At 38.5% G+C, this 22,871-nt stretch overlaps 1 protein-coding gene across 1 annotated transcript in view; it reads left to right on the top strand.

Moving 5' to 3' along the window:
* Positions 1-22,871, top strand: part of stxbp3 (syntaxin binding protein 3) — a 52,355-nt gene that overhangs the window by 12,579 nt on the left and 16,905 nt on the right. Inside the window, exons 3-11 of the mRNA XM_063063912.1 lie at positions 4,414-4,495; positions 7,343-7,419; positions 7,905-7,977; positions 12,841-12,941; positions 14,198-14,364; positions 16,293-16,383; positions 16,937-17,061; positions 19,080-19,181; positions 22,285-22,342. Coding sequence (XP_062919982.1) covers positions 4,414-4,495; positions 7,343-7,419; positions 7,905-7,977; positions 12,841-12,941; positions 14,198-14,364; positions 16,293-16,383; positions 16,937-17,061; positions 19,080-19,181; positions 22,285-22,342 — 876 coding nt within the window. The remainder of the gene's footprint in view (positions 1-4,413; positions 4,496-7,342; positions 7,420-7,904; positions 7,978-12,840; positions 12,942-14,197; positions 14,365-16,292; positions 16,384-16,936; positions 17,062-19,079; positions 19,182-22,284; positions 22,343-22,871) is intronic.

The following is a 22,871-nucleotide window of genomic DNA, read 5'->3' as shown; positions in this document are numbered from 1 at the left end:
AAGCGCAGTGTAGCCTTTCCAAAACCTATCCTGCCAGGCAGCATCTGCCTTGCCTAAGCATGGCCAGGCATGCTTGGATAAGATAGAAATCTTTTCAGCTTACATTGTGGGTAACATTTTAATTGACTTGAATTATGAATTGAAATAACAGATATAGGTGATTTTTAAAAAATGGTGCATGATTGGGAAATTCATGCTTAGCAGCCCAAAATCCATAAGATACACCCAAACGTGTTCAGAAAGCAAGGTCTTTGTTGTCCAGTGTAATTCCAGTAGGTCACGGTTTCCAAACATCTTGATTTGTCTTGCATTATTTTTAAAAGAAGAAATTTTGTATAAAGAAATGAAAGCAAATTCAGAGTTGAAAAAGCAAAAAAAAAAAAAAAAATGCTGCTAATGCTGGGAATGTGAAATGAAACTGAAAATGCTGGAAAAACTCAGCAAGTCAGGTAGCAAATGTGGAAATCATGTTTCTTATTGAAGACCTTGTATCAGAAGGTTGGGATTTTTGTTTCTGAACATGTTGCAAAGAGGTTGCTAGCAAACTAACCAATTGTAAGTATCCTTCAGTGATAGAAAAATCTGTGTAATTGCATAATATCATTGTCTGGGTACCTCCTGAGTAAGAAATATTGCACTCTAAAATTGTGTTAACCAATTTGAGTCATTTAAATATGAAGGATCCTATGAAAATTGATGTTTACTTTTCTCTTGTTAATTTATAGAATTTAAATAAGAATTACTTCTGTAAACACTGCTGTAATCAAATGATACTTGTCTTTGAAACCTCATTAGTTTTCAATAGGCTTTCATAATGCTCCAAGTATAAATAAAAAAATTCTTGTATGTCCATTTGTTTGATCCTTTGTTACTTGTGATCATTGTGCTGGCATCAGGGCATGATTAATGCTTTACCCTATCAAAGATTTAAAGGGTTTGCTGAAGGTTACAGAAGATGGAGCAAGTGACTGATCTGGGTTATGTTCCTCAGAGCTCTGCAGAACTTCAGGGTTCATAACAATACATAAATTGGACCCCAAGCAGTGGGTTCATTATTACATAAATACGGGCAAAATAATGATTCCAAAGATGCTAGTCAGGAGGATCCAGAACATGGGCAATGGGATGTACATAAGGCCAGTGCTGACCAAATTTGTGACTTGTGTCACAAAGAAGGTCCAGGGTAAACTAAGGTTCACTGAGTGTTGGATATTCCCCTCCAATGGATTTCCCGCTTCATTTGGCAAGGAAGTAAACCTAGAATTCGATATAACACCTTACAGTTAGGGAAGGAAAGAGGAGGTATGGTTCTTCCTTGCCTGAGAAATTATTTTTATGCCTCACAGATAACCCCTCTGTTATATTGGTGTAATAGGGAATATGAGGCTAGATGGAAGGAAATAGAATTTGGATTAGTTGACAGTTTTCCTCTTCAGGCCTCAATAGCTGACAAAGGATTGATGGCCCAGTTGGAAAAATTTAATAATGCTTGGATAAATCTTACATTAAAAGTATGGCAGAAGGTGGTTAATTCATGTGGAATTAATAACATGCTAAAACTCTTTAGATGGTGTGCATATGATACCGAATTCCTTCCCAACAGAGGAGATAAAAGATTTGAGCTATGGATAAAGAAAGGTTTTACAACCTACCTCTCATTTATAGATAAAAGAGTATTACAAAGTTTCCAAATCCTGCAGGACAAACATGGCCTAGAACATAATGACTTTTTTAGGTACCTTCAAATACGAAACTATGTTAACCAGAGTTGTAGATATACAGACCTATCAACAGTAGAATTAGAATTTTTCAAGTTTCTGAATTCGGCTTGCAGTTCAATACCTAGTAAATCAGTTTCTCGCCTATATAATGCACTCTCCCATGCTAAAAATGTAAATACACTGTATATTAAAGAGAAGTGGGAGAAAGAAGCGGGGTTGGTACTTTCAGAGGAGGCTTGGGGGAAAATCTGCAGCTTTCAATGGTCCTCGACTAATTCTTTGACTTGGAGAGAACATTGTTGGAAAAACATTATAAGATACTTCAAGACCCCATATCAGGAAAAATATAAAGATACAAATGTGATGTGTTGGAGAAGGTGCGGCTCCAAGGAGGCAAATCATTTTCATATTTTCTGGGATTGCCCTAAATTAAGTCTATTTTGGGAAGGTATTCATAGAACATTAGTTAAGGTACTTAGGTCCCAGATACCTCTGAACTTTGAGACGCTCTATTTGGGGCATGTATTGTTCCTTGAACAGAAGGAAGATATAAAGTTGCTGCAGGCCCTCTTAGCGGCAAGTAAGAAATCAATCACTAGAAAATGGCTAAATCCAATACCACCTACATTAGAAGATTGGTACGAAATTATCTTGGAAATACTTAAAATGGAAAAGTTGACTTACTCCCTGAGAACTCAAAAAGAAACATTTTATCAAATCTGGAATAAATGGATTGAATATATAACTCCAATGCGAGCAGACTTTAGATGACTCTCCTAATGATTTATATTGCTCTTCTCATCAACACAGTAATATTGCTAACGTAAGCACCCCTAGTCTAAATGTTTGTTGTTTTTTTTTGGAAAATAGAGAATTAACACAAGTAATGGGAAAGATTTGGGAAAGGATTTGGGAAATTAAGTAAATAAGTACATAGGGATTGGATAATTATGTCTGCGGGCAGGAACAAGCACGAACAAATTGGGATATAAACACCTACAATGGTTGGTATATAGGCTTGTATGCAACATTTTGGACCAGTGGAAATGGTCCAGAAGGGTTGTATGGAAACTATTATTACCATTTTTTTTAACAACTAATTTCATTACTTAGCCTAATAGGTTAGATTTTCCACAGTACATAATTATCTATTTAAATGTTTATTTTGCTTTTATATCATCTCAATGTGTTCTTAAGAATGTATAAATAATTGTAGTTTTATACATATAAAAAAATGGAAAAGGTTATATGTGTGAAAAAAGTACATGATAATTGTGAACTCCTTATCCAAATAAAAATAAAATTAAAAAAAAAATTTAAAAAAAGGATATTCCTCTCCATGGCATGTACCGTCCTGACCTGGGAAATAAATTGCTGGTCTCAGTCATGGTCCCAACATCATTATATGAGTGGCTTCACCAGAAAGATTGCAGAATGTGGCTTATCAGCACCTTCTCAAAGACAATTAGCACTGAGCAATAAATGCCTAGCCTGTAATGGCTACATTGTGGAAACAGAGGTAAATGAATAACTTAGATTGTTTTAATGGATCACAGATGGAAAAAAATAACTCCCATCATACAATATTCTTGAATGGTATAGTACTGATAATCTTAAAGTGTTTCCATACTATCTTTAACATTTTAGGTTACTGACATTTTTCTGTCTCAATTTGTCCCCAGGATCTCTGACCTCCTAAGGAGGAAATGCTAAAAGTACTTTTTGTAGGAAGTTTCCAATATAAGTGGGAGCGGTCTTTTGCAAATGTATCAATTCCTTTGCACAATTTATATGTTAATTTTTTATATTTTGCACATTTTTATTGGGAATGCTAGGATTGTAGTTTATGTATACATTTAAATTTTAAGTGATCTCAGATCAAAACCAACAAATTTATCTTCCAACTATTACAGTATTTTCCTTGTATGTATGTTGAGGGTTATGAAGATGATCACAACAGAACCTTAAATGTTTACTTAATTTGCCTTCTTTTTTCATCCCTCTTCTCTCCATATTTCAACCCAACACGTCAGTAGCAATACATCAAATTTGCCTTCTGGGGTATTTCAGTTTTTTGACCCTAAGTTAATCATAAAACATCATGGTAACCAAATGTGCTGTGTTGTGGGGGTAGGGGGGAGTGGGAGAGGTTCCACCCTTCCACCCTTGATTGCTTTCCAAAAATGTTTACTGGGATAAAATGTAGTTGTACTATGATTCCCCCGTGCTCTATAGTCAACAATTTGCGTCCTTGTTGATATATACATATTAGAAATGGCCATCCCTAAGTGGTGTTGAACCACATCCAGAGTAGAGTTAGTTCCTTATGAAGAAGAATAGAAGAGTAAGTGGCATAAAAATACTATTGTAGTCAATAAGCAGAATGTTTCAGAAAATATTTAGCTTGTTTTTCTATTGCAACTATGGTATAAACCAGATGAAATTAACTATACCACTGCAAGGATGTCAAGCTACACACACAAAATACTGGAGGAACTCAGCAGGCCTGGAAGCATCTATGGAAAAGAGTATAGTTGACACTTTGGGCCGAAACGTGGACTATACTCTTTTTCATAGATGCTCCCTGGCCTGCTGAGTTCCTCAAGCATTTTGTGTGTGTTGCTTGGATCTCCAGCATCTGCAGATTTCTCTTGTTTGGGAAGAATCTCAAGCTGTCATTTTTTACTTACAGATACTTATTTTGGACCATTACACCACAAGGCTTCTTTCGTCTTGCTGCAAAATATCCACACTTATGGCTGAAAAGATCAGCGGTATGTACTTAAGAGTACTATGACTGATGCTGGATAACCTTCCATTTTTTAATTTCAATTACCAGTTTATTTGTAAACTCAACTGTGCCATGACTTATAAAGTAAAGAAATATCATAGTTTTGTGATTTGAGTTCTCCTTTCTGCCTATCTCTGTTTTCTCAATTTCTAAACCCAGTCTTTTCAATAATTCAATCATGTTACAAAGGAAATAAAAGTACATTATTAGATGAATTTCCTTTTTATAATTGACTGTTCCCTCAGCTTTACAAGTTCTCCGTTCATTTAAAATATTCTGTAGAAACAATAGAAATGATAAATCTGATATGTCTACTTGCATTCTTAGTTTAGCAATGTTTTGTCATCATGTACATTGAGAGATGAAAATCTGTTGAATTCTGTGTTGAACATTCAATGTTAATGGTTTAAGTTTAATTAACTAGAGAAAAACATGATGTCAGATGACACACAAAATGATTAGAATTCACCATCAGATTTTTCAAATCCAATTTTGGATCATCAAAAAGGTTATTACTTGATGCACAGATGTCACTTTTCTAACATTACAGTCTGATCCCATGTGGATTTAATGAGATCTTTCCAAATGCACATCACTATTGTATGCAAATTGTTTTGATGTGCTCCTATTGTGATTTTAAAAAAAACTGCTAGTTCTGTCCTGGATGATACAAAAATTCAATCGAACAATAGAGAAAATATTATATAAGAACTAAAAAGACTGTTGAGGAACAGAGGGACCTGTGTGTAAGTGGCAGGACTTGTAAAGAAAGCTGTTAGCAAAGTATTTGGTATCCTGGGCTTTATAATTAAAGGGAAGAATGCTAGTGAGGAGATTATAAAACAGGTAAGGCCACATTGGGGTAATTCTGGCCATTAGACTTCAGGAAGGGTATTGAGATCATTGGAGGAGTTAGAAAAGGATTTTACAGGAATGATTCCAGGGCCGAGAGATTGCAGTGTGACACCAGTGAACATGGGTTTATTTTTCTTGAAGTGTAGAAGGCTGAGGGGAAATTTAATAATGGTGATGGTAAATAGAAGTTGATGACTTTACTAGTTCATAGATCAAGGTAATCCAATTTAAAATGACAGGCCAAAGTTTAATAAGAATTTGTGAAGAAAAGCTTGTTTGAGCAGAGTGTGGTGACCTGGAATTTACTGCCAATAAGGAAGGTAGGAACACAGTTATTCAAGGCTTTGAAAGGGTATTTGAATAGTTTGTAGGGCTGCAGCAAACAGGAGGAGGAATGGGATCGAGAAAATTCCTGTACAAAGGGCTGGCATGTTATAGGAGTAAAATTTCAATGATTATGCTAGTCATCAAAAAATAGATGGAAAACTAATTATTACATACATTTTCCCAATTGCTATTTGGATTGAGTATTTTATTACATTGAGTGATCCAATAACCCATGTGATGAGTTGATCCATCCTTATAATGAAATAAATTGTTTGAATTAATTGTCTTTTAAAGCCACGGATGTAGAGCAACAAAAAAAAACACTTAGAACTCTTTGCTTTTATTCAAAAGTTCAAAGTAAATTTATTATCAAAGTACATGTATGTCACTGTACTGTCCTTGCTGAGATGTTGTAACATCAACTAGACAGTCAGCCAAACTCCAGTCAAAAATGACGCGAGAGTCAGGGTATAACCTCCAAGCTCCTTGGGTTTATTGCAGACTCAGTGGCATGACATTGAGAGTAAGGAGTGAAAGTGAAAAACAAAATACAGTACAATTATCACCTTGTTCTATTCACACAAATAAATATGCACAGGTAAATAAGAACTTAGTGAAGTTTCCTGCGGGATTCTGACAAATAAATACTACAGGTAAATAGTATGTGAACCATTAGCATCCTGGTTAGTGTCCAATAAACTCAAAAATAACATTCTATTTCGGCAAAATCTTGTTGACATCTTTAGGTTAGTTTCTAAACAATATAACATCAACCTACAAGCAATGCTTCTGTTGTGGAAGCAACGGGATGGCTTTAGGTAGAAGCTTCTTTCGCTCCTAACATAAACCTCTGGCCTTCTGCCAGCCAATGTGCTTTTCTATTTTATGACTTGCTGGCAATACAGGAAGTGACCTAATATAGATCAGAAACTGTTAATTAAACTGCTCAATATAAGCTGAATGCGGTTAATTGTATAGAAAAACATAAATGAATTGCCTGAACGGCAGAATACTCACTATATACAACCCTGCGATTCATTTTCTTGTGGGCATTCACAGTAAATACAAAAAACACAGTAGAATCAAAGAATGACTGCCATCAATGTGCAAAAGGAAACAAATTGTGCAAGTACAAAAAAAAAGTAATAATAATAATAAATATCAAGAACATGAGGTGAAAAGTCCTGGAAAGTGAGCTCATAGATTGTGGGCAGTTCATCGATGGGGTGAGTGAAGTTATCCTCTCTGGTTCAAGAGCCTGATGGTTGAGGGGTAATAACAGTTCCTCTTCCTGACGGCAGCAGTGAGAAGAGAGCATGACCTGGAGAGTAGGGGTGATTCCTTGATGCTAGATGCTGCTTTCCTGTGACAACACTTCGTGTAGATATGCAATGATATTACTGTTGCATACTAATTTATTCTATTCATTCTCCTTGTTCTTTGGGTGAAGATGCATGGTGGGCACAGTCCTTTGGTCACTAAAGCCCAAACTTTAAGTTGCCATATTATGTGCAAATATTAAGAGGGAGTTCCGATCCTGTTGTCTACTGTCAAGAATGTGACAGCTGGATTTTTGTGTTTGCCCGTGATATAAACATTTCCAGTGATTATTTTGGAATCGTACTTACTATAAATGCTTTGATTCTAGTTGTTGAAGACCTACACAAAATCCGTGAGCCAGTTCCAAACATGAAGGCTATCTACTTCATTACTCCAACAGAAAAGGTATTTTTCCCTAATGTTTAATAAAGCACGCAGAATGAGGAAGGCATGTTCCTGATTCAGCATTACGGAACTGTAGCTCAAAGAATTTATTTTCACTACCTCTTCAGAACATTTTAATTTTGGCATGGAGGGAAAATATGTATAATCTTATTTAAAAATAGAAATGCAGTAATGAAGATTGTCTTCATTAGTGTGCTGAACTTTTATTGTTAAGCTATATGCATTATTATTGGTGTAAAATTTAATGAATAAATGCAGAATACACTATTTTTATTTGTAGAGATATTAATATTTACATAAACCTTTATATTTACAAACTCTTTTGAACATTTACAAAAATCTTTATATTGATTTTAAAGCAAATGTTCAAAACTCAATGTTGAAACTTTTGAATATAAAAGGGGAAAGTGTATTATGTATGAATAACCCGTAAATTGTCCTATTTAATGATCTCTATCTGTACAAGCAATTCTTTTATGTTTCAGTCTGTAGATGCACTTATAAATGACTTCAGAAAAAAGAACAATTATAAAGCAGCTTATGTTTACTTCACTGACTGTAAGTCACTTCATTTTATTTGGTGTCATTCATTGCTATATCGGATATGTTTTAGCCTAAACATAACTGGACTGTCATTTTGAGACTTACATGGCCGGAACTGGTAATCAAATCACAAGCAAGAGAAAATCTGCAGATGCTGGAAATCTGAACAACACACACAAAATGCTGAAGGGACTCTGCAGTCCAGGCAGCATCCATGGAAAAAAAAGTACAGTTGACGTTTCAGGCCGAAACCCTTCGGCAGGACTGGAGAAAAAAAGCTGAGGAGTAGATTTAAAAGGTGGTAGGAAGGGAGAGAGAAACTCCAGATGACAGGTGAAACCTGAAGGGGGAGGGATGAAGTAAAGAGCTGGGAAGTTGATTGGTGAAAGAGACAGAAAGCCATGGAAGAAAAAAAAAGAGGGAGGAGCAACAGAGAGAGGCAATAGGCAACATTTCACCTGTGAATCTGTTGGGGTCGTTTACTGTGCTCAGTGCTTCCAGTATGGCCTCCTGTATATCAGTGAGACCTGACATAGACTGGGAGACCGCTTCGCTGAGCATCTTTGCTCCGTCCACCAGAACAAGCAGGATCTCCCAGTGACCATCCATTTTAATTCCACTTCCTGTTCCCATTCCAATATGTCCTTCCATGGCCTCCTCCACTGTCATGATGAGGGCACACTTAGGTTGGAGGAACAGCACCTTGTATTCCGTTTGGGTTGCCTCCAACCTGATGGCATGAACATCGATTTCTCAAACTTCAGGTAATGCCCCACCCTCCACCCCCTTCACGATTTCCCATCTCCTTTTCCCTACTTCATTTTACCTCTTTGCTAACCCCTTCCCTCCCTCTGGTGCTCCTCTCCCCTTATTTTTTCTTCCATAGCCTTCTGTCTCTTTCACCGATCAACTTCCCAGCTCTTTAATTCATCCCTCCCCCTCCAGGTTTCACCTATCGCCTGCTGTTTCTCTCTCCCCTCCCCGCCCCCACCTTTTAAATCTACTCCTCAGCTTTTTTCCTCTAGTCTTGACGAAGGGTTCTGGCCCAAAACGTTGGCTGTACTTTTTTCCATAGATGCTGCTTGGCCTGCTGAGTTCCTCCAGCATTTTATGTGCGTTGGCTTGAGCTAGTCAGTATTGATGCATTGGTTAAGGCTTACTAATGGGTGTTGTTTTTGTTACTGTTTCATTGGTGGATAAAACCCAAATTAGTATTTGGCATTTTGCTAATGTCTACTATGTAGACATAGATTTAAACTTGTCTTTACTTAAGGTCCCGAATTGGACTTCTTTCCCTTTAATCCAATGTTTCCTGCTTTGTTGATACTGAGGAGCAAGCAATTGTGTTTTGTAGATATAATGTGCTGTCCTGCCTTTCAGATGTATGAATAATATAAATTTCTCTAAATGAAATGTCACTGAGCGCTAAAGCTACATGACCCATCTGAGAAAAACTGTGACTTGACTTTCTCACATTAAAATTAGTGCAGAGATTTCTGAGGTATTATTTAAAAAATCCTCATAAGTCAGGGCATGAAAAGTTATGAGGAGAAGGCAGGAGAATGGGGATGAGAGGGAAATGGATCAGCTAGGATCAAATGGCAGAGCAGACTCAATGGGCCAAATGGTTTAATTCTGCTCCTATGTCTTATGGTCTTTAATAGCAGAAGCTTATGGGTTGAACTTTTATGCAAGTTCAGGCCCAGTGATATCTGAACAAAATGCAATGGGAACCTGTATCATATTTTAAAGTAAATTTGTAAGCAATGTTGGAGTGAGAGATAGAGCTTGTAAATTCCAGTTATAGTGATGTTAAAATTTTAAATCAATTTGTTTGGTTCAGGTGGTAATTGCTAAACTGATGGAACTAGAATGCTATGGATTCTGAATTATTATACTTTGGGCATTTATTTTGTTTGAGAAGGAAATATTGATGACTGAACTATTCAGTCCAATGCATTTTCTTTTGAATAATGGAGATTTAAGAGTTTAGCTGGGACTTGAACTGACTTAAAACTGTTAATATGTATGAGTAATTTATTTATTGTGTCTGGGACATAATCAGAATCCAAGTACAGTTTTAAAAAACTTGATTTTCAGAATCAGGTTTATTATCACTGTCGTATATGATGTGAAACTTGTACTTTTGCAGCAGCATTACAGTGCAAAGACATAAAATTACAGAATTAATAATAGGTAAAGAATTAACGGTGAGCGGGTGTTCATGGAGAGGGGAAAGAACTGCTCCTGAATCATTGAGTGTGGGTCTTCAGAATCCTTCCCCTGGCAGTAGTAACAAGGAGAGAGCATATCCCCTTTGGTGAGGGTCCTTAATGATGGATGCTGCCTTCTTGAGGCACTGCCTCTTGGACTTAAACTTGATCACCTTTTCCACTGCTGATCCCTCAGTGAGAACTGGTGCATGTTCTAAGGCCTTCACCACCTTGAAGTCACAGTCAATTCCTTGGTCTTGTTGATGTTGAATGTAAGGTTGTTTGTTGTGACACCACTCAACCAGGCAACCTATCACACTCCTGTATGCTTTCTCATTGTCATTTTGTTCCAATTAACATTTTCCAGTGCTACGCCTGTCCCTACACCTCCTCTCTTGCCACCATTCAGGGCCCCAAACAGTCCTTCCAAGTGAGGCAACACTTCACTTGAGAGTCTGTTGGGGTCATCTATTGCATCCGGTGCTCCTGGTGCGGCCTCCTCTACGTTGGTGAAACCTGACGCAGATTGGGGGACCGCTTCGTCGAGCATTTCCGCTCCATCCGCCAAAACAGACAGGATCTCCCAGTAGCCACCCACTTCAACTCTGCTTCCCACTCCCATTCAGATATGTCCATACATGGCCTCCTCTACTGCCATGATGAGGGCTAAACTCAGGTTGGAGGATCAACACCTCATATACCGTCTAGGTAGTCTCCAGCTCCTTGGTATGAACATAGAATTCTCCAACTTCTGGTAATTCCCTCCCTCTCCCTTCCCCTATCCCTATGTCACTCTGCCCCCTCCCCTAGCTGCCTATCACCTCCCTCATGGTTCCGCCTCCTTCTACTACCCATTGTGTTTTCCCCTATTCTTTCTTCACCTTTCCTGCCTATCCCCTCCCTGCTTCCCCTCCCCCACCCCTTTATCGTTCCCCTTACCGGTTTTTCACCTGGCACCTACCAGCCTTCTCCTTCCCACCCTCCTCCCACCTTCTTTATAGGGCCTCTGCCCCTTCCCTCTTCAGTCCTGACGAAGGGTTCCGGCTCGAAACGTCGACCGATCTTTTCCACGGATGCTGCCCGACCTGCTGAGTTCCTCCAGCGTGTTGTGAGTGTTGCTTTGACCCCAGCATCTGCAGATTATTTTGTGTTTAACATTTTCCAGTTGTGCTCCCATATGTTAAGGTTTGGCGTTTCACATTAAATTGAAGTCAACATATTGGCAACTCAGTAAATCAGTCTGTATGCTTTATTATCTAAAGCCTGAATGAGCATAAACGGGTTCAGAAAACTCGAGATATCGAATGCTGCCATCGCCAAACAAGAAACAGTCCAAATTGATGCATTTTAAATCATACTCGGGGCTTCAGTCAGGCTTGTTTGTTTGAAAACTCTGCCCAATTATCATCAGTATTTAACCTGCAGCACCAGGGGTCCCAACACACTCTACCATTGCTGTAGAACAAGAAGGAACACCTACCGTTCCATGCCAAACCGCATTTCGAGAAATCTGATTGCTTGGCTGTCCTTCTCCTACCTGCACACAGGCAGAGGCTAAAGAGCGAGGCTCCAGAGATGAGGGCAACAAAGAGGTAGTTGTAGGAAGCAGAGGAGAGGCTATGGGCTTGATATGAGTCAGTGGACTGCCTGGTGTTCAAAGGCTCATCAGACGATCTGAATGAATACACCATAGTTGTCACAGACTTTATAAAAACAGTCATAGATGACTGTGCGCCACAAAATCATTCAGAGAATTTCCCAACCAGAAGCCCTGAGTGACCATGCGATCTGCAATCTGCCAAGGGCCAGATCAGTGGTATTCAGATCTGGCAACCAAGTAAGATACAAGAGGTCCAGGTACGATCTCCGGAAAGCCATCTCGTGTGCGAAATGGTAATTCCGGACAAAACTTGAATCACTGGGGGATGCTCAACAGCTTTGGCAGGTCTTGAGTCCTATTATCTCATAAAAAATGAAACCAAGCAACATAGATAACAACAAGGCTTTGCTCCCAGATGAGCTTGATACCTCTATGCTCAAAGAGATGTTATCACCTCATTAAGTGTCTGTCCATAGTGTTTGGAAGGTTATTGCAAACCATTTGGGAATTGTCGGTGTTAGTACTGACCTCAGCTATATAGCTAATTTTGTATTTCAGGGAGCTTAGAACTAAAGCTCTAAAAGAGAAATGTCACACCAGTGGAAGCTTCCACCTTGGGCTTGTGTTGAGTAGCTGCATTGTGTTTTGAGGCTCAGTTTTAAATGCTCTACTATCATGTCCTCCCATTCAGTACAGCTCTTCATTGACAATTTCTCATTGTAAATTTATTCCTCTTATTGCTCAGGTCTCTGTTAGTCACAGTGTTTGCTCATACGCTAAAAGCCTTGAGATCATGAATGGCTGCTTCAGCCTTTAAATGCAATTAGCCTTTATTTGCAATTGCCCTTTATGAAGAGTAATAGTGTGTCTCCCTTTTGACTTACTGCCAGAATGACTGAAACTAAGGTGTGTGACTGTGGAGATAGACTAGTTCAGAGGTATAGACTCTCAGAATATTGATATCTCTAATTTAATCTTTTATTAAATATATACAGTACTTGATCTGTGAAATGTAGAAAAGTGGATCTTCAGTGCTGCTGAAATAACCTGTTTTTTAAATTGTAGATTGTCCTGATAATCTCTTCAGTCAGTTAAAAACTACAAGTGCAAAACCCATAAAACGTTGCAAAGAAGTTAATATTTCCTTTCTTTCATATGAATCTCAGGTAAATATTTCTGTGGTTTTTAAAAAAGTGTTCAAATTTATGGTGTTTAATTCAGCGTGCTAAAAACAAATATGATGTTGCTGTTCAGCTGAAGGTGAAATAACCTTTTGCTTTCTCTAAAGGCAAAAAGGCTACACCTTGAATGATGCAGTGTAATCCACCCCAATGAGTTTACATTAATGCAAAAACTCTTATTTTTGTCAGAATACAATTGGTGCATCTGTTTTTGTTTTTGTTCAACTACATCTGCTTGATTGCTTTGAATATGCTTTTGAAAGTACAGAACTTTCAGAAGAATCAATAGCCAGCAAATGTATACTGAAAGATATTCATCTTAATTTGAATGATAGCATATTCAAGACTTCTGGTGATATTTACATATACCTGTACCTTAAGGCATCAGACTTTGTGGAATTACATTCCACTAAATATGATGTCATAGATAAATAAGAAGGAAATGTCATTTACCTTTCCTCATAAGCTGACAAAATCTAGAAAGATTATTTCAAGAGGCTGAAGTATGAACATGAAGGAAAATTGTTTTTTAGGAAAAGACAAGCATGATGAGTTCCTGTCTATAGTTTTATTTGTCTACATAACACATAGTTGTTGTGAATAGGAAACATATAGAGAGCTGAGTGAAATCATAGCAGAATCATAAGAACAGTTTCCTTAGGGCATTGTATTTCTGAACATTGAAGGAGTAGTTATTGTTTAGCTATAGTTCATCTTTTTAAGCTGTCAAAAAGTACAAGTTTTATCTAAGCTTATCTTTGCAGACACTAGATAAATAAAAATCTTTGTCCAACACCTGGGTACGTTATAGAATTGTCAAATGTCCAGTGGGTTAATGTGAGTAGGTCATTGGGACACTTTTTGCAGGGTAAAAACTAAACATCTAGGTTGACTGCCACTTGAATTCTATGCTGTGCATCTAGGTGTGATCACTAATTTTTATCATGGTAGTAAATTCAACCATTCTCCCAGTAATTGATGAAAAAGAAATGGGTTTATAATTATTGTTGCAGTTTGATTGTTTAAAAAGTACTAATTCCCGTGAGTAGGATCTACCCTGCATTTCTTGCTGATGTTTAGTACTTTGTAGACTTCACACCACTTCGCATCGTTCTGAGATGGAGCACCCATCCCTGAATTTTAACCCCCTTAGGTTTGCACCACTATGCAAGTGACATCAAACTCAGAAAGTTAATTCTTTAAAATTTCTTTTCTTCTTCCCCCACCGCATTCTCATCTAGGTATTCATCTTTGACATTCCTGATTCATTTTCCTCAATTTATAGTCCAACATCAAAAGACAAAAATAACATTATGGAAATAATGGCAGAGAAAATTGCCACCGTGTGTGCAACTTTGGATGAAAATCCTGGTGTCCGCTACAGAAAGGAACGTGGAAATGATTACAGGTCCATTTTGATATGTTTACATTACAGTTTAATCTTTTTATTCATCCCATTAGTCAATGAATGAATTGCACTGTCACCATTGCGTTTCCTGGGTTTTTATGGTGCATAATGTTTTCACATTTCATATTGACTTCAAGAAACCATTAAAAATTTATTACGGCAACATTATCAAATATTTTGATAGGTTTATTAGATGCCACTACATATGACCAGTTCCCATTGCCCCTTAGTAAATGTTGTTTCTTCTGTGCAATTGTGTAGTGCAAGGAAGATGTAAAGTTAGCTCTTCTCAAGTGGCTCACTTGCTGTTGTTGACCTTAGAATCCTTGATCTAGGATGGTACATTGTCAAGGCTGCCAGATACTGAATGCTTTCAGATTAGAGATTGTGTACACATAAACATTGTAGTAATTCCTATTAATGTTCCTCGATATAGTCTGCTAACACTCACCAATCCACAGTTTTACGTAAAGAATTGCCACGTACAAGATAGTGTCATCTTGGTCTATAGAAATGAGGTTCAGCTCGAGTCAGAACTTTCAGGATGCTAGCAAAGATATAATGTTGAGACTTTATAAATCACTGGTAGGGCCTCACTTGGAGTATTGTGAGCAGTTATGGGCCCCTTTATTTTAAAAAGGATGTGGTGCAACCAGAGAGGGTTCAAAGGAAGTTCACAAAGTGATTCCAGGATTGAATGGCTTGTCATATCAAGAGTGTTTGATGGCTCTGGGCCTGCATTCATTATAATTCAGAAGAATGAGGGGTGACCTCATTGAAACCTATTGAATGGTGAAAGGCCTCGATAGAGTAGATGTGGAGAGGATGTTTCCTATGGTGGGAGATTCTAAGACCAGAGGGGACAGCCTCAGAATAGAGGGGCGTCTTTTAGCGTGGAGATGAGGAGGAATTTCTTTAGCCAGAGAATGGTGAATCTGTGGAATTCTTTGCCACGGGCAGCTGTGGAGGCCGAGTCTTTATGTAAATTTAAGACAGAGGTCGATACATCCTTGATTGGTTAGTGTATGAAGGAATACAGGGAGAAGGCAGAGGACTGGGGCTGAGAGAAAAATTGGATCAGCCATGGTGAAATGGTGGAGCAGACTCGATGGGCTGAATAGCCTAATTCTGCTCCTACGTCGTATGGTCTTATAACTGGAGTGTGTGGAAGAGGATTTAATGTAACTAGCATTACATTATCTCAGGGAAAATTGCTGAGCTATAGGTGAAACAGTTTGTCCATGATGTTCATTTCTGGTTTTTGCCAATTCACAAAAGGGGGAAGGTTGCTCCCCATGCCTTTTATGATCGCTGGGCTTGCACTGCAGGCATTAGGGGGCTGGTGATCCATTTTGTCAGTCAGGAAAGTGACTCGGCAAAGAGATGTGTATATTAAAATGGGGCAATCTCACTACCTACTGCCACTGCCTACAATAAGCACATCTCTTACACGGACTATGACCTGTGCAAACTGAACTTTGACAGTATATGACTCAAGTGCCTTGAGACAATAAGTTTAATTAGGAGTCAAAGTAAAAAGAATGATGATTGATTTCCAATAAATTAGGCACATATACTATATCAGTGGGTGGAACTTTACTCATGGCTTGCCAGCTTCTAACAGAACTAATGTAGCTCTCAATTTGAGCATTTATTGCAAGATATTTGACTCTATGTAATAGCTATCTCTTTTCTAATGCTTTCTTATATGATGCATTATTTTGTTGTTGTACACAACTAGAATAGTGTAGTATCTGCTAGATTTTCCCCCAATGATAAACGATTAATAAAAAGGGAAACTCTTTTAATAACTTCTTTATATAACTTTCAATAATGTAATTTATGATTCGTTTTTGACAAGGTTGCAAGGTAAAATGGATCAGCATTTTCTTCTTCTTCCAAAATGATATTTTTGATTTGATTTCCAGTGAAACTGGAAATAATGCAGAGTATCTTGCAAATCTGGTAGAGGAAAAGCTGGCAGAACATTACAAACTGGCTGAGGACTGCAATATAAAGGTATGGTATATTTAAATAAATTGAATCGTACACTGTAATGCCTATTTACTAAATTGCAATTCAGTCAGATAGAATACAATTGCTCATTTTGAAGTGAAGGTGCTGGGGAAAGTTTACTGATTGCTTCTTGCAACATATCACCAGATGAGATGAGGTGGGTTGAGCTCATCACGGAGGTGGGAGCTACCACAATTCAACCTCCATTCCAGTCCCTGGCCTTTTTCCATATTCTCTAATATCCTTATTTTCCAACAATATCTACCCTTATTCTACATGTTTATTGACATTGCATTGATAGCCTTCTGTTGAGTGGATGAGACACCCTCAAACTCTGTTGACTGTTGAAAATTGCATTCCTTGCCTATAATGCCTATATTGTGGATTCCTGCTAACACCATCACTGTATAAATTGCATCCTTTTTTTCAAATCTCTTCATACGTGACTCACTATCAATTCCATGTCCTCAAAGTGCTTTGGGGTGTTTTACTACAAAAGAGATGCTATGTGTGTACTGTTGTTGATAACCATTCTGTATGGTTTGTAACATTTCAGGGTAAAACGCAGTCACAGCTTCTGGTAATCGACCGTGGCTTTGATCCAGTATCAACACTCTTGCATGAGCTGACTTTCCAAGCTATGGCTTATGACTTGGTTCCAATTGAAAATAACATTTATAGGTAAGCTTGCACAATCTTTATGTCACAGTGCTGATTTGATACAACATTTATTGGGAGGTTGGAATTTCTTCTAGGAATAGTTGCTTAAGTGAAGTTGCTTCTAAATTCATGCTCACTCATGATTGTTTTAGTCTTCCTTCACTCAGCATTATTGATAATAATTATTGACTGTATTATGCAGGAAATATGGAAATATAGGGCCAACTTAATTTCCTGATACCTTCCTCAATTTATTGACATGCTCCACCTACGGTTTGCTTTCTGGGGTTATCTCATCCAAATTGCATGTGCAAATTGGCGTTCCTTAAACATCAGTTCCGTTACAAATAAGATACTCAAAAGTCAAAATTATTCTTCCTGTCAGACTTAAACTTAATAAAATATGGACACCTGTGATTATGCCGGGGGACTTTTTGTTTCCAGTGCCTCTGGTATGGCCTCCTCTATGCCAGTAAAACCGACATACATTGGGGGACCGCTCCGTCGAGTTCATTCATCCTGTCTGCTGCAACAGCCAAGATCTTCTGGTGGCCTCCCCCAGTTCAATCTGACTTCCTACTCTCATACAAACATGGCTGTCCATGGCATTGTCCACTGCCATGATGAAGCTAAACTCAGGTTGGAGGAACAACACATCATATTCTGTCTGGGTAGTCTTCAACCTCATGGCACGAACATCGATTTCTCCGACTTCCAGGAACAATTCCCCTCTGCTCTCCTGCCCCAATTTTTTTCTTTTTTTTCCTCACTCCCTATCCTGGTGGTCCTCTCATCCCCTTCTGTTCCCCTCCCCTTCCCTCATAATCTGCTCATTATCTCTCCCTTGTTCCTCACCTCCTTCTCTGTATTCCATGATCCAATGTCCTCCTTTATTAGATTTCTTGTTCCTCAACCCTTTACATCTTCCTGCTATCACCTCCCAGCCTCTCACATCATATCCCCTTCACCACACACCCACCTCTTCCCTCACCTGGAATTGTCTATCACCGCCAGCTTGTACTCAACCCACTTCCTTCTACCTTCTTATTCTGGCTTCTGCCGCCTTCCTTTCCAGTCCAGTTGAAGAGTCTTAGCCTGGAATGACAACTGTTGATTTTTCTGATGTGCTGAGTTCCTCCAATGTTGTGTGTCTGTGTAACACACCAATATCATTAAGAGATTTTCTTTAAAGAAAACAATCTTTTGTTCAAGTTACACACATCAAAGTTGCTGGTAAACGCAGCAGGCCAGGCAGCATCTCTAGGAAGAGGTACAGTCGACGTTTCGAGCCAAGACCCTTCGTCGGGACTGCAGGCAGCATCTCTAGGAAGAGGTACAGTCGACGTTTCAGGCCGAGACCCTTCGTCAGGACCAGTTAGTCCCGACGAAGGATCTCGGCTCGAAACGTCGACTGTACCTCTTCCTAGAGATGCTGCCTGGCCTGCTGCGTTTACCAGCAACTTTGTGTGTCGCTTGAATTTCCAGCATCTGCAGAATTCCTCGTGTTTCCGTTTTGTTCAAGTTATAATGTTAAAATGAGTTAGAAGTCTCTTTCTGAGATTCTGTGTGCTGCAAAAGAATGATTTACTGACTTGCTATGACATATTTATTAAAATTGGGTAAAATTTCAGTGTTACTTTTTGGTTCAGATGCTTGAAGTCGTTGTGTGCCAACCAGCATTTTGTGTCTGTTGTTCAAGATTTTCAACATCTCCAAAATCTCTTGTGTTTCTTAAGTGTGCCAAAGATGCTGTTTTTGGCTTGATCAGATTTAATCTGGAATTTCACATTCTGGAGCAGTGAGTAAGGAGATTTAAAGCATTTAATCATAAGGATCATTCTTCTGCTTTGATCATAATCACTGATAGTTGGGTGATATGTGGGATATCGTAATGGAGTCTGACTCTCCTCACTTGTCATCTTATAAGCAGTGATACACCAGTACACTTGTTGATTGATTGATAGGGTGTGGCTCTCTGGACTGGATTTTCTATTCTATAAAATGTTCATGACATTATGTTTTTGTTTTCATTTTAATAGATATCAAACAAAAGAAGAGTCAGCATCCAAAGAGGCTCTTTTGGATGAGGATGACACACTCTGGGTAAATTTGCGGCATCTACATATTGCAGAAGTTAGCGAGTATGTATTTGCTCTCTTCAATTATAAGCTTGAAATATTAAAATATTAAAAATATGTTTTTCCACTATCAATAAAAGGTTTAAGTATCAACATCTGTTTGGAGCTGATATATGTACCTGTCAGCTAGAAAAGCTGATGCAGTATTTGTTGCAATTCCTTTACAATGTGTGAAGCAAGTTCACGAAGGAAGCTGCTGTATCTTGCAGAATCTGGCTTTGGGCAAAAACTTGAAAAATCAACCAAAGAGTTAAAATAAATGCACTTTCAAAGGAAATTGAATATATATCATTTGAGATCCAGTTATTAATGTATTGAAATCAAGCAACTTTCAAATAGTGTAATGGAAGAGGCTCACCATGTGATAATTAAGTGAACTATAATCTCCAGGCTGTTGTAATTTCTTCAGTGCCACAACAGCTGAACAGATATCTCTCTGCCCTTGTGCCCTTGGCATGAAACTCTCAAATGCAGTCAACTTATTCATGAGCATGCTGTATGAGAAGTACTTAAACTTGCATGTTTACTTACATTTTTGTCAAGTACCATCAACAGGAACAGAATGAGAAGCTTTAGTGCCCCTTTATTGCTTTATCTGAATATTTTCATCTACTGTTTTTCTGCACGTTAGTTGGGACTTCAGAAATTTTCTCAGAAAATATGGCCATTCATTGATCAATGACCCTCTATATAAATCCTGATTTTGCAAAGCTTGCTCACACAACTGTTAGAATATACAGTGTATTTTAAAAGCATTCTCCAAAGGGTTGGAACACCAAAGCTGTGGGAGGCCAGGGTTTGCTTCTTGGAAAGCCTGCAAGTGACGTTGCCAGGTCATTTTCTTAATGTAAAGAGGGGAGAGCCACCACTGGAATTATACATGTTGGAGGAAATGCATTCCATGATTGCTTCGAAACTTTGAGCTGAAGCCTTTCTGCATCAATTGAGAGGAATGGATCAAGAAATATGCTTGATAAGCGTCTTTTGACTTTTGAACACTACACATCCAAACCCTACAGTACTGATCATTTTCTTTCTGCTGGAGGGCCTCAGGCGCAAAAGAACTTGAAGTGCCTCTTTTTTATAAGCCTTTTAAAAGCAACTTGCTGTACATCTCCGCTCCATAGGTCAGCAGATAAATAAATCTCCTTCTGATACCATTTTCTAAATTCTAAGAGCAAACAAAGATCTGCTACAAGGTGTAAATGGTTTAGAATCAGAATCAGGTTTAATATCACCAGCGTATGTCATGAAATGTGTTTAGTTAGCACCAGCAGCAGTACAGTGCGATACTTGATTCGTTCTTATTAGCTTGTCGCTGTAATACCACAGCCACAATCTCTTGCTCAGTGACAGCAAGACCAAGAGCTGATTATTGACTACTAGAGGAGGAAATGAGAGGTCCATGAACCAGTCCTCATTGGGGAATTGGAGGTGGAGAGAGCCAGAAACTTTAAATCCTTGGTGTTATCATTTCAGACGATTTGTGCTGGGTCTTGCAGGTAAGTGCAATTACAAAGAAAGCACAGCAGTGCCTCTACTTCCTTAGAAGTTTGCTAAGATTCAGCATGTCACCTAAAACTTTGACAAACTTCTACAGATATGTGTTGGAGAGTATATTAACTGGTTGCATCATGGCCTGATATGGAAACACCAATGTCCTGGAATAGAAAAACCTACAAAAATTAGTGGATACAGCCTAGTCCATCGCAGATAAAGCACTCCCCACCATTGAGCACATCTACATGGAGTCCTGTCGCAGGAAACCAGCTGGTTGATTCACTGCCTGGTATAGGAACTTAATCGCAGGACTCTGCAGAGAGTGGTGTGGACAGCCCAGCCCATCTTAAGTTGTGAACTTCCCATGATTCAGGACATTTACAAGGACAGGTGTGTAAAAAGGGTTCGTAGGATCACTGGGGACCCAAGCCATCCCAACCACAATCTATTCCAGCTGCTACCATCCGGGAAGCGGTACCGCAGAATAAAAGCCAGGACCAACAGGTCCAGGACAGCTTCTTCCACCAGGCCATCAGACTGATGAACTCACGCTGACTTGAGTGTACTCTATATTACATTGACTGTTCTATTTATTTTAAATTATTATAAATTACTATGATTGCACATTTCAATGAAGATTTTTACTCCTTATGTATGTGAAGTCAATTCAATTCAATTCTATCATCAAGGATCCCCATCACCCAGGCCTTGCTCTCTTCTCGCTGCTGCCATCAGGAAGGTGGTACAGGAACCTCAAGAACTCACATTACCAGGTTGAAGAACAGTTACTACCCCTCAACCATCAGGCTCTTGAACCAGAGGGGATAACTTCAGTCACCTCAACACCAAACTGTTTCCACAACCTGTATCAAGGACTGTTCAGCTCATGTTCTTGATATTTATTGATTATTTATTCTTTCGGCTTTTCGTATTTGTATAGTTTGTTGTCTTTTACATATTGGTGTTTCCCCGCCTTGTTGGGTTGTGTTCTTCCTTTGGTTCTATTGTGCTTCTTTGTATTTACTGTGAATGCCTGCGAGAAAATGAATCTCAGGGTTGTATATGCTGACGTACTATCAATGTACTTTGATTATACGTAAATTGACTTTGAACTTTGACTTGTTCCTTCCAAGATGTAAACATTTTTACCTTGACATAGTTTATCTCATAATTGTCCACTTGGTGTTTACAGTGATTTTGTCCAAGGTGTATTAATGCTCCAGCCAGGGTTGAACTGCAATTCTGGAGACGTATTATGGTGACTAAATAGATGCTTCAGGATACCAGCCAATCAATAACAATTAAGTAACACCAAGTATTGTGAGAAGGTGAAATTATTATCACAAATATGATTGATTTTTTAAATTATCAAGATAAACTTGAAAATCTTTTTGACATTGGGGGTTTGGAGAGAATAGTCCATGAATTGTGTTAATGGAAGAGAAGCATCTTTTTCCATGGAGGACTTTTTCCGTAGTTCCTTGCATACTAGTTGATTTCTATAAAATTGACTTTGAATTTGTTGACTGTAGGAGCTGTAAGTGTGAAGGAATGAATTATTCTGATGTATTAAAAATAAGCATTCTATATACTTACTTTTGTACAGGAAAATACCAAAATTGGTAAAGGAACTTGCCAAAAGTAGCAAGACAACAGAAGGAAAAGTAAGTTATCTTTTCACCTTTGTACATGCAAGAAATCTTGGATCATTACACAGAGAGACTCCCCTGTGAGTTTGCTGAGAAGAAACATGACATGAGAACTAGTCATGGGCTTTTTCCTTCAGGGCTGGTTTCACTGGCTATAGTTACAGAATATCTCACGTGGACCTGACAGCCCCATATTCTCGCCTAATGCCTCTGGATTGGGGCTTGCAAAAGATGATTGAAGGTCACCTGTTGGTAATCTGTGAAGAGCTGGAGACCTTGTAGACAATAGCCAGAGCAGGTGACTCCTTGCATCTAAGCAATAGGGAAATCTTCTGATGTGAGCTAGGCCTCTAACGATTGTGTGGAATTGGTTTGTAGTCTCTGGGAATCGGAAGAATGAAAGCTGATCTCTTTGAAATGCATAAAACTCTGAGCTGGCTTGATATGGACAACACTGACAGGCTCTTTCTGCAGGACGGAATCATAGTATGCTCAAACAAAACTTTGGAAGCAGAGAATATTTGTATATAAGCAGCAGTGAAAG

This window comes from Mobula hypostoma, chromosome 12, assembly GCF_963921235.1.
Source record: "Mobula hypostoma chromosome 12, sMobHyp1.1, whole genome shotgun sequence".
In the NCBI taxonomy this organism is placed as follows: Eukaryota; Metazoa; Chordata; class Chondrichthyes; order Myliobatiformes; family Myliobatidae; genus Mobula; species Mobula hypostoma.
Note: the sequence above shows the minus strand (reverse complement) of the source record. Positions and strands in the feature narration are given on the sequence as shown.